At 48.6% G+C, this 18,533-nt stretch overlaps 1 protein-coding gene and 1 non-coding gene across 2 annotated transcripts; one reads left to right on the forward strand and one right to left on the reverse strand.

Moving 5' to 3' along the window:
• Positions 1–19: 19 nt before the first annotated feature.
• On the reverse strand, positions 20–6,549 carry LOC129387985 (uncharacterized). Its single transcript, XM_055077893.2, has 4 exons — positions 6,539–6,549; positions 5,484–5,791; positions 2,099–2,219; positions 20–342 (listed from the first exon to the last, which is right to left on the reverse strand). The coding sequence occupies exons 1-4, from the start codon at positions 6,547–6,549 to the stop codon at positions 45–47; spliced, it is 738 nt and encodes a 245-aa protein (XP_054933868.2). The 3' UTR covers positions 20–44.
• Positions 6,550–16,088: 9,539 nt separating this feature from the next.
• On the forward strand, positions 16,089–16,160 carry TRNAD-GUC (transfer RNA aspartic acid (anticodon GUC)). Its single transcript has one exon. It is a non-coding gene; the product is annotated as a tRNA-Asp (tRNA).
• The last annotated feature ends 2,373 nt before the right edge of the window (positions 16,161–18,533 follow it).

Raw genomic sequence — 18,533 nt, forward strand, 5'->3', positions numbered from 1 at the left:
TGGCCAGCAGCGCGAAGCGGGAGCCTCACCATCGGCGGTCGCCATTAGCCGCAGCTAGGGAAACACCGAAGCTGACACGATTCCCTATGTATACACACGGGCGAATTTGTGCGACGGCGTCTTTGCGCCGGTGGGCGCACTCGATCACCTTCGATGGGTGCAGTGCGCAACGCGTAGCCGGCCCTCCGAGTGCGTAGCACGGGCGGCGAGAGGTGTCCGTTCACGTAGCAGGTGTAGTTGATGCTCTTGTCGGAGCCCGTGCTGTGGGTACGCACGAGAGCGCAGACGCCCCTGAAATTCTTGTCCGCGCACGCGTCCAGCAGCGCCCGCTCGTTGGTGACCCTGCAGCGCGCCAGGCGCGTAGTGGTGCAAACCAGAATCGCAGAGGGGGACTAAACATATACCTTAATTAAGAATGAAATATGAAGTTTTCTTTTTTTTTTCTGTAGCTAGATTAACTTTGAGCGGTAGCTCAGTGGTTTCTGCATGGCGCTGCGGAGCTTCGAGGTCGGCGACCATATTTTGATTGGGGGAGGGGGGGATGCAAAAAACAATCATGTATGCTTAGATCTGGGTGCACGTTAAAGAAGCTCAGGTATTACAAGTTAATCCGGTGCGATGCAAAACAAATGGAAAGAAATACACTTTAAAGGCGTGCTGACATACAAGTTCTGTCTCGTTTTTTTTATTTCGTTATTGGATATAAGTCGACCCAGTGATTACATCATAGAGTCTCAATTGTTTACCGAGGGCATAACAAATAATTACCATTACCTTTCTATACAGCCAGTTCGAAACGTGCACCAATTGCACCGGCTTCGGGTGTGAAGAAGGTGACTATAATATAGAGTAATGTGCACCACGACACCCGATGCTGGGGTCTCGTGGTACCAGACACCACTGGCGCCTTCCCACACACTACGACAGTGCTGCCGAAAGAAGAGTTACTCGGCACTCGAGCCAATCTGCAGCTTTCTGGCGACTGCAGCGCGACCTTGAGCCCTTTGTGACGTCCACCTTCGCTTTCGGTGACGTGAAAATAGTCTCCTCTTTCAAGACCCAAGCCATGTTGCAAATTTACGCGCGCTTTGAACTGGTTGCATTGAAGGATGCCGTAATTGTGCCTGTAGCTCTCGAAAAGGTGAGGTTTCGTACATTAATCGTAAAGCCGACAGCTACCTAAAACAGAAAAAGAAAAGATTGGACTCGGAATTCTCGTGTCACTGGTCCAACGACAGTCATCGGTAGGCAGTGCGTGATTCTCGCTCGGAGCCGCATGAAAACCTATGAAGAGGGAAACTCGCCCCTGTTGTCTAAAAGGGGGTCTTCGAAGCTGCGCTCCAAACCAACAGGGGAATGACGAGGACCACGAATGCCAGCTCAGGCGACTCGCGTCTAATGGTCTCGGCGCAGTGCGACTGTGACAATTTAAGGTACCTGCACACTCTTTTCCTTTTTCACTACGACAGCACGTTAAAGGTCGAAACTGATTTGTGTATCCGTCCGTTGTTTCTGTTACGCCGACGACAGTCGTCGTCAGGTCAACATATCCTGTTTCGCCTTCGTCGTATAGGCTGAGGGAAAAAAAATATGCACATCCAACGCACATGTTGAAGCGAAGCTTGCGTAAAGCGATTACTTAAATACTATAACACTTTTCATTTCCTGCAATGCGTCTTGCGGCACGCCTACGTGCCTGTGCGGCAAATTGACGAGACGCGCGCTTAGGTTAAATGGAGTTGGGTTGCGTTGCATTGGTTTGGGTTGGGTTGGGTCCCCAAAGCTGTAGATTATTCAGCCCTATGCTGAAAACAGGGATAAAACGAACACGATTAAAAGGAAGTCAATGCCAATGTCGATTCCTCAAGTGGCTCATTCTTTTCGGAACTGTTGAATTATTTCCACAGTATAGTCTACACAAGCTTTTCCTAATTTTCCGTCGATCTGTCTTTTATGCTCTGGTCATTTCCAATCCAAGACGAACTTTGCAGTGTTCGTCTACCGCGCTGAAAAAAGTGTTGCGCACAAACATCGATACAAGAAAGCATTGGACGGGGTACACGCACATCCTTGTGCGACCAAACATCACGAAGCTTACCGTGTTACCAGAATCCTCCGCATACTGTTTTTAGGTATCTTCCCGTAGTCTTGCGTGGGTTCGTCCACTTCACGGCCGTTTATGAACAAGCGAATTTGTCGGTGCCGCTTGCTCGAGAAACCTGCACGCAAGTGTTTCATTTTAGCACCCAAGAAACCCGACTCCTATATACCGACGATAATAGCTTACAGCTTCTGTAGCTAAAGTCGTCTAAAGCTACTTATAGCGAAAACAGGAAACAGACTCTGACCAAGATATTTTTTTTTTTAACTGACGTTTGGGACCCCACAGGGGAGCCTTGTTCACGTCATGCGTCATTTCAATGTGTTTTTATATCGCCATCAGCTTTATAGCAGAGGTGGTGGCTTTGCTTCTGAAGAGCAGACGCAGCGGTCTTCTGCGTGTCCTCCGAGATTACAGGTCACGACTTTCGTAGCTTTATCCGGCTTGACGTCGCAAGATGTCACCACCTGCTCTCTAGGGCTAAGATGGCACGCTTTTACAAATTTCGGCATACGTGTACGTTTCCGCTATACTAAATCGGAGCACTGCTATATACACATGGAGGGAGGAAGAACTAAGAGGGTGCTTAACAACATTATTTATTTATTTATTTATTTATTTATTTTATTTTAAGTACCTTACCGGCATCTATTTGAGGTATGTGATTGGGGGAAGAAAAAGTCGGCCAAACAAGTGATCGTGTCGCGTTGCGTTTCGATGTCTCCCACCGCTCTCCTAAGCGCACGCTCGTTCTTAAAGGCAACAGATGCGACATCAACTCGATGGGGTCGCACGCTACGACAAATAATAGTACAAGTGTGCACGTTGCAAAAAGGCGAGCGAAGTTGCAAACGTTTTATCTGGAGAAAATGGGCGCTAAGTGGTCAGCAAAGCACGTCCGAACACCGGGAAACAAACGCACTGGGCCCAGTCTGCCGAACGCCGGCTCGCGTGTTGGGCCGACCTTTTCAGAGAGGAAAAGCGCGAGGAATGGCTCCGCGGAGTGTTGGTTCGCAGAGGCTGGCTGCGTGACGTAATGACCTTCCTAAAGTTTGCTTGCGCGATACTCTCGATGGCGTTTCCTTCAGTCCCACTTTCGGCCAGACACGCGCGCTGATTTAGTGTTATGTCGAGGTTCAACGACGCGAGTAAAATAAAATATATCACGAAATTCCACGCACGCGAAAGGTCATCGTTCACAGCCCCCAAAGGTATTTCAGCAGTACAACAAACTGCTCAGATCACTAAAAAACACCCTATTCTCAACATTTCAGACTTTCTCAGGCACCGCTGGGAAGTAGTGAAAGATCATGCACATTCAAGGTACATGTTAATTGGATAAGTAGGCAGCTATAATCAGGACGTAGTTTGTACTCGCGTCGGCTTGTTAAATGACAAAAAAATTTAGGCACAGTCTTAACACGACCTCTGAAGCGTTCTTGGCGCGCTTTGCAGAATGTATCATGGTGTCAGTGCGAAAACGGGCAGGAAGCTCTAGGGCTGAAGTCACGAAGTTTCTAGTTCGTAAGCTACTGTCTTGTTATTGGCCGGCTGCTTTCGCCAACACGTCCAACGTCACGATCGGCTGACATCTGCTATCTGCTCTTACGAAGAGCTATAGCGTAAGAACGTTTTCTGCTTTACCTTTTCCTTTGTTTCAAACACGAACCTTGAAGATTAGATTTGACTGCTCAACGTTTAGAAACGTGCATATAATGTTTTTGCGTCTTGGTGCACCCGGCTTTTCCTTGTGCCTTTGCATCGAAACGTGCAGGTAAAATGCATGTATACATTCGGAGAAGCCTTCGAAGCGGCGCACTCTTAGATGCCGCGAAAGGTGATCCAAGGGGCTTGATTTTTAGAGCGTAGCCCTTATAGGCGCCCGTTCCTGCGTAGGCATCGGCGTAAGCGAGAGAACAAGCACAGCTCCCACGCAGCGGGGCATGAAAGACGCGAGGAGGAAAGCGGAGGAGGAGGACATGTTGAAAGTGTGAGGAGAAAAGCGAAAAAGAGGCAATGCGGCGACGATGACTGAGAAGATGGCGCCAGAGTAGCGCGCGTCGTCTGGGAGGTCTGTCTGCGGCGGCGGCTGCTGTGAATCGCGCCCACGCATCACCCACGCGTTGCCTCGCGATCTCCAGGCGAGGCAGTCGCTCCACACTTCGCTTCCTTTGGAACGTGCCGCACGACACAGATTGTCCGCGCTATAGCCATTATCTCACTAAATGAAAACACGCATAGAGCTGCACTCAAATTTCGAATTAGGTAGTATTGTAATCGTCGGTAAATGTTTGTCATTGCGACATCAATTCTATGGATACTTCATGCGCATTTCTGCCGTCAGCGTCGCCGTTATGTTTCACACAAAGTCCAACGGCGATTACATGCATAGTCGCCGCGCGCCGTATGCTGTATGTGCGGGTGAAAGCGTGTCAGGCTGAGTCGACGATGGCGGCTCAATCTCGCGCTCGAAAGGGAGGAAAGCGCGCCGTCTTCCGTCACGCGCAAGGCGATGGTGGGAGGGGGGTGGGGCTTTCTACTCCGGCGGTGGCTGCTTTATGGCGCGGCCGTGCGGACCTTATTTTGAAAGCGATCTGCGATGGGAACAGAGTGCTTACTGCTTCCTGTGCGCTGTGTTCTCGGAGCTTAGTTCGCGCTGATGCGAGAGGCGCAGCACTAAGGTCAATTCGCTCGCTGCTGCTGCTGCTCTTTCTCACTCCAGCGTTTTAAGCGCAAGCGTGCGCGGTCATTGAGTGAGATGCTTTCATGTTTGCGCGCGTACGTGACACCATGCTTGTTCATTCAGTTAGTAAGCGAATGTTTACAAGTTTATACCGCCAATAAAACTACTATCCATACTTCGTACAGCTGTCGACTAATTTGCTATTGCAATCGATGCTTCGTCTTTCGGGCGAAACTGCGACTTTTTGTTAGTTATACAACCATATGAACAAAGCAGGCGATGAGGCCAGGAAAAGCATAGTGGAATATCTATTGTACTGACTTGAAATGTAAAATATAATAATAAGGAAAATGGAAAATTTTCACCCCTCTCTCCATCCCCACCTTCCTCATAATACGTGCAGCGCTGTACACGTGCGGTGCTCTACCAATTCGACTACCGCGACGACCATCGTAGCCTCCAGTTCGCTTATTATGGGGCATTTTTGCAAATGCACAAAATTAGCGCCCAGAGTGTTAGCCAGCGCCACCAACGGCCATATGGCGGCGGATAACATACTTCAACCACTGTCGTCATGTGATCACATACTGACGTACGTAACGGGTCAACATACATTTATAAGCCATCAACTAAGGCTGCCAATATCGAGGGGCGATAGTATATCCGAGACAAATACAACATGGCACGCGATCGACTCACGTCCACTGAGCTTGACGCCCTTGACGAACATGTCGAGCACATCGGTGGGCGCGTCGAGCACCAGCTTGTCGGGCAAGTGGTACGCGTCGAGCAGCTCGGGCGGCCGCTGTTCGCGCTCGTGGTACGCGTTCGCGCTGGCGCCACCGGCCTTGCTGCCGGGCGGGAGGTGGGCCAGGGCGAACGCGGCCAGCGCCAGCTCGAGCACCGTGGCCGTCAGCTGCCGGCGCATGCGCCGTATCCACACGTTGCGCCACACGAGCGCCAACACCTTGCTCGACCAGAAGAGCGCCTCCCACGTCTTCTCCCGTCTGCGGCGGTATACACACGTTACGCTGAAACGTACTGTATACTTTGCTGCAACGCTTTGGCTATGTATTCTTCGGTAGCTCAAAAAAACCGTGAAGGCCAGCAGGGCTGTGCCAGAAACGTCCACGTAAGCTAGCTTCGCAGGATACATCAAAGGCAAGATACGACAGACGCCACTGCCTCGTTACCTATGCCGTTGGCGACTTGGTCTGGTTGTGTTGCCCAGTACGAAACTGCGGTCTGTGCACAAAACTTTTGGCACATTATGATGGTCCTTTTGGGATGCTCGACCGCTGCAGCGAGGTGAACAATACCATAGCGCGCCTCACCGCCAACGGCCGAGGTCCTGCCCGGACTCAGGTAACGCATGTCGGCAACCATGACTCAGCGTGAGCCACCTGACTCCCAGTGTAACGGCGCGTTGGTACCTATACGAAGCAGAAGGGGAGTAGTAGTGGAAGAGAAGGAAGAGGAGGACTTTGTCTTTCGGTCTGGCGGCCTCGTTCTATCCAGTGCTTTCGTGCCGAGCATTTCGAATAAACGCCTCACGCACTGTAACTATATACATGTATGTATATATATATATATATATATATATATATATATATATATATATATATATATATATATTGGACGAAGATGTAGCGCGCATACGAATGAAAAGGCATAAATAATAATAATGATGATGATGATGATGATGATGATGATGATGATTATGATGATGATGATGATGATATAGTGATACTCACATGACCCCCATCCACTGTGGTTGCTTCCCTGGACACCTGTAAAAAGAAAAAAAAATTACCGACTATTACCATACTCCCTAATGCGAAATTTGAGTGCAGCTTATACATTTTTTCATTTCGCGAGGTAGTGGCTGTCGCGAACGATCTGTCTCGTGCGGCACATTGTAAACGAGGTGAAGCGGGGCGCGACTGCCTCGCTAATCGGGAGATCGCGAGTGGCAGCGTGTGGGTGACGCGTGGGCGCAATTCACAGCTGCCACCGCAGGCAGACCTCCGCTCATGCAGCGCTTTGTTTAATATATGCTATCGGTGGACGAACTCTCCGCATGCCACCGGCGAACAGACGACGGCGCGCTACCGCCCCATCTCGTAGCTGTCCTCTCCACAGAGCCTGTCTTGCGTGGCATTACGCCTTTCTTCTCACGCTTTCGCCATACCTTCCTCCTCCCCATTCCACCTCGATGTTCCAGTATACTCTACTCCTCCGCTTTCCTCACCGCGCTCCACTTCGCTATAGGCGTCTTTCATCCTCCACTGCGCTCCGCGTTCGCTCTTTCATTCTTCGATGTGCTCGTTCGCTCGTTTACGCCAAGGGACCCCGACGCTAAACGCAGGAACGGGCGCCTAAGCGCTGCGCTATAAGAAAAGGACAATACAACTGTAACAGTGGTACCTACTGCGTGGATATAAACACTTTCTATATATTTACTCTTGCTGTTTCAGGTGCCGATTGGATGAAAAACTTCAGCCTTCGAACGATCTTAAATTCCAGGAGTGCATTCCTTGTTATTATTATTCACTCGACACTTGAAAGTAACGCTAAAGTTCCAAGGCTGTCTGTTATGATGCTATGGCCTGAAGCCTACAGGCACTGAAAAGCGTACTCTGCACACTACGGCTATGAACATTCGCAGTCGACACCAGGCTGGTACTCTGAACCGCTGCATGATCTCGTATCAGGATGCTTTCGCGAGACTTACCGAAAGGTTGTCGAAGAATAATTTCCGGGGCAGGGCGAATGTTGGACAATCCGGACCAGACCGTTTCGTTACAGGTTCCGAAGCCGCCGGTGACCAAACGAGGCTAGAGAGCTGCACGAGGCGGATTCGAACGAAACGCGTGCAGCGTGACACGTGACGCTTCTTTTTCGCTTGACGCGTGCCGCTACTGAGCTCGGGAACACGGATGATGATGAAATAAACTTTTCTGAAAAGATAGAGTCGGCGATCTTGTGTACGTCGCCCTGAAGTCGGCGACTTCATTAGTCCGGGATGAAATAGCCCTCGGCTGTCAGCTTTGCTAGGTCCACCAGTCGCCGCTGGCGCTCCGCATCAGCGCTGGTGGTCTTCCCACTCCCCTTCAGATGACGCCCTAATCGCTGGCACTTTCGTGACACCGTTGCGCTCCAAAACCTTATAGTAGAGCGTATGTTTCCTGCAAAACATTGCTAGAGGAAACTCCGGCTCTGCAATCTAAGCTACTGATGTGTAATTGTCTCAGACGATAACGATGAAGTGCACGCGTTGGTTGCACAGGCGCTTGGGTACGAGCGCGCGACACATGGCGAACGCTAGCCAGTGTTTGTTCCAAGCAAGGAGGTGTAGTTCCAACGCCTGCGCTACTGTACGCTGACAAGTTTCTTATTCCTTGTGGTTAATGAATTGTCGGCAACCACCAATGGCTGTGCAAACGCAACAACTGGCGACGAAGACGGTATCACTACCGGTGTTGAGGCCACTGTCGAAAGTCGTTGTAGTGGATATTCGATGTTGTTGTTCGCTTTGGTTTTAAAGCGAAGATATAAAGCCTAGACTACAGCGGAGATTTCTTTGCCTCTTCCTTGTGCTTTTCCGCCGCCACCGCTGCTACTGCTTGCTGCTACATACTGTATACAACGTGACAGTATATTGCCACGTTGTAGTGCCGAAGAACACAGTAGCAAAACTGTGAAACCCGAAACTAACTTTCAATTAGGCGAACCAGTGCCCAGAAAAGGGTGTAACAGTCAAGCACAACGATAGCGGAGAGCACAGTCGGTGATCGCCGAAAATTTGATTTGCGGGTCAAGCGCGTCGGCTTTTATACATGACTCGGGGAAAGTTCCAGGGTGATCGCCGGTGCCCGCGTGCCTTCCAGGAACTACTACACAATTCGTGTCGCGCATACAACCTGAAAGAGTTCGGCGAGAACATACACAACAGATAGAATCAACGACGGCATTCAAGCAAGTTCCAAACCAAGCAGGCGCGTTTTGCGCTGAACGATAATTTTAAAGGGACACTAATCTATCCAGAGATACAATCGACCAATATTTGCGAGCTATGCTCAGACGTAGCTAACTTAGAACACACATGCTCTGGCGGTGCCCCGCGTTACGCGACGGCGATGGCGTCACGTAGTCCCAATGGGAGGCTGTCCTAAGCAGCCCCGATTTTGAAGCACAGCTATGGTACATGTCCATCGGGCCCGCAATGCAGCAGAGAGGCTCGGCCTTTCTGTACAGACGTGGGTGCGTCCCGCTACGTGCTGACGCGCGTTCCGAAGGACCAGAATAAAGTTTTACCATACCCTACTAAGGGCAAATACTAAGTCGACGTGGATTGTTTAACTACCATTCCAGAAACCTCGCAGCGCTTGTTTCGGGTCAAGAAAATACTTTACGAGAAAATGGCATCTGAAGGGTGTAAATACCTTTATCGCAATTCAAAGCTCCCGCCACTCAACCGGGAAGTGGTGACGTTGCATACGCCAACACTGCCCTTTGCTACAGTCGATGAGTAAAATGGTGCCCGACAGACGGCGGTACGGTTTTGTTTTGCGCAACACGCAAGCGCGCGGCCATGGACAAACGGTGGATTCACCGCTGCCGCTGCTGTTAATTGGTTAAGTGGCGTGGACCATTCGAGCATCTCGAAACATCACATCGAAGTGGAATTCTCTGCTGCTTGCAGTTTGTAAGAGTTTCACGAACTGGCAAAGCCACGGCAGCACTTCACGATAAGGAAACTACTGAAACGCGAAAGTGCGGCGGTGCAGAGTCGAGCGAAAACAAAATCTTTCGACCGCCTGCGTCGTTGTCATCGGTAATGCCAATGAGTTCTTGTTTTCTAAAGATGAAATACAACTGGACAAGTAGCATTCTCTTTCGTCTTATAATGCAATACATTTATGTTTTTATAACAAGTGGTTGAGTGCTAGTGACAGAATTTAAATAAGAAGTGCCTACATCATCGTGCAAATGCTTGAATGTCCCGAGGGAGTCTCCAATCTTGTCCTGCATTTACCTCAATTTCTTGGTCAGTAAGGCTCTGATCGCCATAATATTGCCGCCTTAGTGATTCACGAGGACTAACCTATCACTTTAGCGTGACTTACTCTCTGCCTTTAGCGTCCGTTTAAGTTGTTAGCGGGTGAACTGTAGTCCCCAAGAAAAGGATAAATAAGAATATTTCAATACAATATGTCAATATTGAGGACTTACTTTCGAGTGAACTAGCACATGTTCTTGAAGCAAATGTCTATTGCGGTGACACATGAGCCTTAGTACCACCGGGAATGCTTTTTTAAGGCGCTCCTCGCCTTACAATATCGGAAAGTATTTCGTTATAGAGTATTGCTTATGCTTGGCAGCGTGTTGGACTACTTTGTTAAAAAGGGTAGCGGAGGCTCCTCTCTAGCTAATGCTTATCCCATTTCTCATTGAGAGAGAGAGAGAGAAGTGGTTCTTGTGGGGAAAGGGGAAAAGGCTGGCACTATCTTCTGCAACCCTTGCGGGAGCACGGCTCAGCGCCAGCAGGGGGCACGATATGGGAGTGAAGGAGATAGAAGGAGGGACGCATCCTCGTCGCCGCGGGTAATTTCTTTCAGTTAGTGTTGCCTTGTGATTATATTAAATGGTGAATGTGGTCGCCGTCGTCGCTACAGACACTGGCATACCAATCATTTTCCGAATGGGTGGTGGGGCGCAAGCCATCTCTCTCTCTCCACACACACACACACACACACACACACACACACACACACACACACACACAGATATATATATATATATGAGAGAGTTGCGATCGGAAAATGATCTTTGTTGCAGTATGTGCCGCAACAGAAGTTGCACGACTGTTAACCTGCATTTAATTTGCCCCTTCACTTCTGCAGTACATGTTCGGGCTCAGCCGTTCCAATATTTACGCGTTCTTTACGCAGTCGATATGTCTTATTCACCTGCTGTGTACTAAATGTGAACACAAAATTTATTCCACTTGGTTTTGGTAAATTAGTTATCTGACACGCTTGCGCACGTCTACCAATCGAATGGATTTAGTGACACCGCTGAGCTCGCAGAGTTTAAACACACTCAAATAGATTTTGTATATAATAAGCTTCAATTTGTGAGTACTGTGAAGACTATGAAGACGACTGTGCTGTGAAACACACACAATGTGAAGGCAACCGTTGGTTCATCATAGTCACGGAGCCTATGCATCGTATGGCGAGTTTCGACTACTTACATTTAGCTTTAGAATATTGAAGTGCGTTCTAGAAGGCCATTTTTCAAGCAACCTTTCTGACTTATAAGTCGTTCATTCAACTAACTAAAAAAATTGCTGACTGCTAAAGAAGGCTATGCCGTAAACACACAAGAAAGTCACTAAATCTAGCGACAGAATAACTAATATGGCAACGCTGATTAAATACCCATAAATTATAAGACGCAAATTTGATTTTGCGCTTTCAAAGATGGTTCAGTTAAATTGACCCAACAAACACGGGAAGATACAAAGGGTGGTAGATTACGCTTGTTCTGGACTGCCCAGCGACAGCGTTCTCAACGACGCAGGCTTGCAAGGCACGTCCTGCAGCCGGCTCGCACTGCAAAGCAGGGTGCATAGCGCGGCCGGCCGAGCATAGTCTCTTACTGCACGTGGCGACGGCCTGAAAGACAATCTTAGCTGCCCAAGCAGGGGATACGTAATAAAGAAATTGTGCCAATGTGGGCGCAATTCTTGGCATCAGCTGTTGCTGGATTTGTCAATGTACAGTCGACAGTGCCCGCTTTCACACGTCTGTGTGTGGGGGGGGGGATTTCTCCCCGCGTCATAAGCACAACAGCAGATACGCCTATGACAAGGCTGGTGCCACGCACGCAAAGGCAAATACAAACACATCTCACGTACTCGATGACCACGAGCACTGACAACGCTGGCGTGATGAAGAGCGCTGGCAACGAGAAGCGAACGCTTCGTGCTGCCTCTAGTTTCACCGCGACGACACCTAGCTTTCACGGCTAAATAAATGAAAGCAGTCTTACCAGTACTGGGAACCTCAATTGTGCTGTTGAGGTTCCTAGTATTACAGACCAAGTAGGTGGCATGAATGTCTAGATCGAGTCTTAAAAGACAACGGCAGATTTGTATACGTGGGGAAAGTTACCAGCTGGAACCGAGTAAACCTTGTGCGCTATATACATATCGGTGATGAGCGCCCTGCAGAACCAATGTGGCCTAGACCCCTTGTGCAGCTGGTGGAGAGGCCAGAACCCATTATCAGGGCTTCAAGCGGCTTTCTGTAAACTCGAGTGATCTTGGCTGGGACTCCAGGCGACGTATTGCCGGCTTTAAAAAGTGGAGGGGCAAATGGCCTACTTTGCCCCCCCCCCCACCCCAGTTCTGTCAGTATGGGAGGGGCAAGTGCTCCCCCCCCCTGTCCCCCCGGTACATACGCCTATGGCCACAGATCTTTCTTATGCATTACTCCTACCCTACAAGATTCCTCGTTTGGAGTGCCCTGGGTGATGACTATATAAAGTCACATATTGTTGGCTATCTCTAGGCTCTCTCTACAGAGCGTCGTTTCCTGTTTTCCCAGTTGAAGGTAAACTGTCGGATCTAGGAAGTTAACTTGGCTATCAGAATGGTGCATGGTAATTACCTCATGCCAGAGGCGCCGACTACGGGGGGAATCCGGGGCGCGAGCCTTCTCCGAAGTGCCATTACCAGAGTTCTGTTACCCACATCATCTGAGGTTTCTTTTGAGCTGCCTCTACCTTTTCAGTTGAAATCTTACTGCGGCTAGGAGCTTACTGCATCATTGGTAGCGCGGACGTGCACGGCTCTTAATTCATACATTGGCTTTATTTCTGCAAATCCTGACAATAGGAGTACACGCGCATTAGAAGCACCAGCGACGCCTACCTCATCCGCATTTTTTCTTCAACATTTTTTTATTGCGATAGCAACTATACGGACACCTCAAGCGCATTTCCGACGTCGCCGTACGAAATCCAACATCGGCGCTTCGCGCCGTACCTCTTATGCGCGAGTGAAAGCTTGCCAGGGTCATCCCACGATCGCGGCTCAATCTCGCGCGCGCGAAGGAAGAAGGTGGGGCGGAAGCGCGCCCTCTTCTGTCGGGCGCGAGGCACGGGGTTGAGGCGAGGGAGCGGGGGCCGTTGTACTTCGGGGCTGCAGCTTATGGCGCGGCCGCCGTATCTTGAAAGCGATGTGCGATGTTGATAATGTGTACCTGGCGCCGGTAGCTTCGTGTGCGCTGTGCTTTCGACGTTTCGTGCGCGTTGAACCGAGAGGCAACACGAAGGTCAATTCGCTCGCTGCTGCTGCCGCGATTTCTCACTCCAGCGTTTTGACAGCGAGTTTCCGCGGTCATCGAGCGAGATATGTTTACCTGTGCGCGCGTGACACCGTGCTTGTTAATTTAGTTAGCAAGCGAATGTTTACAAGTTTATACAGCTGATAAAAGTACTATGCTTATTTCGTATAGCTGTCTATTAATTTCTCTACTAAGTCGCCTTTCGGGCGAAACTGCGACTTCTTTTAATTTCTGTTGTGAACGCCATGCACAGACATAATGTATGTAAATATATACACACGACAAAGTTTATATTTTTTTTAATGAGGAGGCAGACAACTAACTAACAATTATTTCTAATGGTATGGATAGCATATGCCTGGAAATTGAATATGTTGCTGTACGCGTATGCTCCTCTCGTTTCAAATTGCTTTGCGGGCCTTTATTGCGACATCAATTATATGGACACTCCAGACGCATTTCTGGCACCGTCGCCGCCACCGCCGTGATGTTCCGTATAGATTCCAAGGGCCATAACATCGTCGCCGCGCGCAGTATGCTTTATGTGCGAGTGAAAGCGTGCCAGGGTGAGCCAACGATGTTGGCCTAATCTTGCGCGCGCAAGGGGGGAAAGCGGGGACGAAGCGCGCCGTTTTCGTCGTGGGCAAGGCGCCGGTGGGAAGGGGAGGGAGTGTGCGGCCGCGTTCCGTACCGGCGGGAACTGCGTACGGTGCGGCCGAAGCAATCTGCGATTGAGACTGAGTCTACATGCACCGGCGGCTCATATAGCTTCGTGTGCGTTGTGTTGTTGCCGCTCAGTTTGCGTTGAAGCGATATGCAGCAGGAAAGCCACTTCGATCAGTGCTGCTGCCACGCTTCCCGGCGCCAGCGTTGTGACAGCGAGTGTCTGCGGTCATCGAGTGGGATGTGTTCATGTTTACCTGGGCGCGCGTGATACCATGCTTGTTAATTTGGTTTAAGCGAATGTTTGCAAGCTTATACGGCCGATAAAACTACTATCCTTACAATTCGTGCAGCTATCTACTAATTTACTATCGCAATTGATGCTTCGCATTTCTGGCGAAACTGCGTCAGTTTTTGACCCCGAAAAAAAAAAATACTAAACCTTCTCGGCAGGAGGGTATATCCCACGCCTCACGCCAAGCTCTCCAGGCCTCAGTCTCCCACCCTTCGCATGCTGCAGACCGGGTCCTATTCCTGCGTAGCCAGGGTCTGCAGGTATACGCGGACTCGTTCGAGCCCGATTGTCCGGTTTGTGGAGATCCCTTCTGCACTTCAGAACACATGCTCTGGCGGTGTCCCTCGTTACGGGACCACGATCATCTCACCACGGAAGAAGAGTGGGAGGAGGCGCTCGAGAGCTCCAACCTCGCCGCTCAGCTACGGGCCGTCCAGAGGGCCCCGCGGCGGTCAGGCACGGCCGGCCCGTCCCGACGTGAGAGCGGCCCGCGACGGCTGCTCCCTCGTAAGGGGGTTTCGGAGTCGCTCCTCAGGACCTGAATAAAGTTCACTGCCTGCCTGCCTGCCTGCCTGCACATTTCAGTGACCCCTTCGGCAGAGTCCCGAATCAACCGCGTGTGAAACGCACGTGGAGGATGCGTGTCTCGGTATTGTTTCTCTTTCCAGTAGGCAATCTAACGACTCATGAAGAAAAAGCTATTCTAATAATTTACAGCGTTTATTAGGGATGGAAACATCGTTACTTGCATGCAGAGGTCATAGACATATACATTCGCTCAGTAAACGAAATGAGTAAAGTCGCTCGAAATCAGAACCAATAGCAGCCATGTGCAGCCGCGCTTATGCTCGGACTTACCGTAAAAAGAGGCTGCAGTTTCGCTGGAAAGGGAAAGCAGTATTAGTAGCAGCGAAGTATAAGACAGTTGTTCCAAATGAACAACCCTTCGAGGTCACACTTCGTTTCTTCAAGTGCAACTAGCTGTTACTAAAGGTTATATATATATGTATGGGTGGGGTTCGCAAAGCTGGTCGCACCCCCCCCCCCCCCCTGAGACATGAAAACTTTCCGCCTATGCCTCATGCTATGGTGAAGGCGGTTAAATGGTTAAAGAATGTGTTTAGTGCATTCCTTTATAATAAATGTGTTATCTAGATGTAGTGGACAAAGGTACAAAATTTTTGGCATAAATGATTTAAACAGCTCCGCTTCCATAGCTGTCTCATAAATATATCGGCACATGTTCACGGAAAGGGTGTTCCACGTATGCGAAATATCTGTAGGTGGTATATGTCAAGCAGAATTCAATATAGCTAGAGGGCTAACCTTGGTAATATGAAATGTAAACTACAGCAGGGTGCGCCTGCTCGCTATCTTTAAGTGAATTTGAGACCGCTTCAATCGATCCATTTGTGCACAGGGCCGACAAGTCAAAATTACCAGAATGAAATGGTCAAAAAAGGGGTTTTGTGTTGCGTTAATGCAGCCTATAAATCGAAGGAAGTGGAGCGTATCCCGATTATATAACGGACGGGTGCGGGTATGTCGAACACGTGGTGAGTTAAGAATTTTCACAGTGACCCAGTAGATATGTTAATTATTATTGTTGAACACAGTGTGGCCTGTCTGGGATTTGTGCGGTAAACAATTATTCTACCGAAGCTTCATGAATATTTTGGAAGAATTATATAAATTAAGGTAGAAACGGGCCTGTTTCCTTTTAATTATAATTATTAGGTTTCATGAAGCGGTACTCGCAAAGCTTATAAACAGTTCTATGTTTAGAAAATCCGTTACTGTCCGCTCGGCTATTAATTAAGAAAAACAGTTGCTACCTTGACGAAGACAAGCCTCTTTGTCAAAACACTGCAGTTGCTTCAGCGAAATTCCTTGTTCTACTACTGCTGGAACAAAATATGTAATGAAGCCCACACCGCGTCCGCACTAATAGTTTGATTGGTACGATACATACGTGCCATTTCACCCATCTCCTCGTTAGTATAGTGGTCAGTATCCCCGCCTGTCACGCGGGAGACCGGGGTTCGATTCCCCGACGGGGAGCAATTTTTTTTTCTTTTTTTTTTTTTTTTTTAAAGTACGGTTGTTGCTTTAAAAAAGTGGTATTCAATGCACGCTGTGAGGGTGGTCGCACATCGCAGCTGTAAACGACAACAAGAACGATTACCCATTGCGACATAAGTATAAATTATTCACGTGGCGACATTCACATGCACGTTACCTAATTAGACATTTCGACGGCCTGTGACTTGGCTTGCGTAGCTACTTCGTGCACCTACAAGGAGCGGACTACAGAGAAGAAAAATTCGCCGCGCCTCGTATGCAGGCTGCTCTACAGGAGCCCTCAGTATACGTGGCCTTCCCATAGCACAGCCACAACACAAAATATGCTAGGCAGGTTCTTCTTTTACGTACGAAAGTGTAGTTCCGCCACTCCCTGCTTCGTATGCTACAGTCAAACTGCCGTCGACGCGGTAGTTTGCGCAACGACAGTAATCTTTACCGAGAAACGTCTGCGGCGAGCGCTGCGTGCTTCGCATTGCATGTTGACGTAGGAGCGCCTTATCAATTATGTGGTTCGGATGCTTGTTTTGAGCTTGTTCTTTACTGAAACGTATGCTGTTTTGTATGTTGTATGCGTGATTCCGAAGAATGTATCCACTCTTCGCTTCACTTTGCTTAACGGTTACAGGGGTATGAGCCATTGCAATTGAGCCTATGCTAGACAAGTTTTCTGTCGACGTTACGCCACGAAGAAATTCCAGGATCCAAGGCATATATAGCTTCGCTGTAAGAAGCATCCCCGACACCCCGTGCAGCAAGGATTCTGCTAGAAGTGGTCTATGTCTGTGCAGAAGTGGTCTATTCATGCTAAAAGTGGTCTATGCAAGAGTCACGGAGGAAGAGAAAACCTTCCTTCATGACAAGTGTATGCAAAGCACCTTCAATGTTTTGTCGGCCAAGCCGTAGGGCGTTGGATTCCGTTTAAAAAAATTAAAACTAAAACAAGAACGCCGCTCCTAAAAATTTTGGCGGTTCATTGACCCAATAGAAAAAGAATGTGTCAATTGTCTCTGTGGCAGAAGAGCCCCAAGGCATTGAGGTTCTAAATCGGCAAATTCTAAATGTTTATAGCACAGCCGGATAACCATTTAAACTGGTAAAGCATTTTTCTTCAAGAGTCGTTTTGCATTGATCTGTGGGAAAAATTTCGGTTATTTATCAGCAAAGAAACTCAGGGAGAAATTAACTTTTTTGTATTTACCGCACTACCGCAACGACGGTACGTTAGTATGAGGTCGCGGATTTCAAGCAATATTATTCATGTCTGGCTGGTTTTTATTCGTAGAATGGTTCTGCAAAACGATTAGGTTGAGACCTTCGTGTCTTTGGAATACAGTGTAATCCTTGTTGTTACGAATCATAATCAAGAAACTAGCGTAAGGGAACATCAGTCTTTGCGTTTTATTGCCTCTCCAGAACTCTGTTCCCACCAAAAACACATTTCTGGAATACCAGAAACTTAATTTACCAGTCGAGTTTAATTTTACATTATTTACATTGTCCCTTTTGCAGAGTACTGATGTGACAATTTTTCCATCTCATACTTTAGTTAAGTGAAGCTCCTAGACCTCAAAACCATAGAAAAAATATTAGCATTCCTCAGAGCACCCTAAATTGAAATTACATCAAAAAACGCTGATGTCTTAGAGCTCTTGCAAGTTCAAGGCACTGCAGTTGAGCTACAGGCTGTTACTGATGACATGTCTCGCCACTCAGCACTGTTAAAGTGCAAAACCACCATTCTGATGTGTGCAAGTAATTTTTGGCATTACATTGAAAGTAAGTTAAGAGTTTCCGGCACGTTCACAGGGCCTATTTGATTTGACTTGCAGCCCCATGGGAAGAAACTTAATTTCTGGCACCTTCTTAACCTGTTGCCATCTGTCACACAAAACTTGATCCGTTGCCCCACTCGGCAGATTGAACCACTGGACGTGGAGAATGTAGCAAAACAAACTTCATTTTAACTGCAAAACACACGAATATAGGATACAAACACCGTGACAGAAGACAAGGTCAATTAACACAGCAGATCACTTGCAGTCCTACATTACGAACGCTCGCAGGAGATTCACTCTTGCAAGAAGCTTCCAAAAACTATGCATGACCAGAAAATGCTTTCCTTCAATTTGATTAGGTCTCGAATATTCTTATCAAACTAAACAGAACATGGCCACCAGTGGCGAGTTCACAATGTTCGAACTGGCACGTTCACTGACGTGACCTGCAGACTCCTGCCACTTGGTGTTGGTGTGACATGGACATGTGGCCGGACGAGAAGCCGAGCACTGGTCCTGGCTGTTGATGAAAGCTCTTCACCTAGTCATGACCTCGGCCAGGATGGGATGACTT

Source organism: Dermacentor andersoni, chromosome 3 (genome assembly GCF_023375885.2).
Source record: "Dermacentor andersoni chromosome 3, qqDerAnde1_hic_scaffold, whole genome shotgun sequence".
NCBI lineage: Eukaryota > Metazoa > Arthropoda > Arachnida > Ixodida > Ixodidae > Dermacentor > Dermacentor andersoni.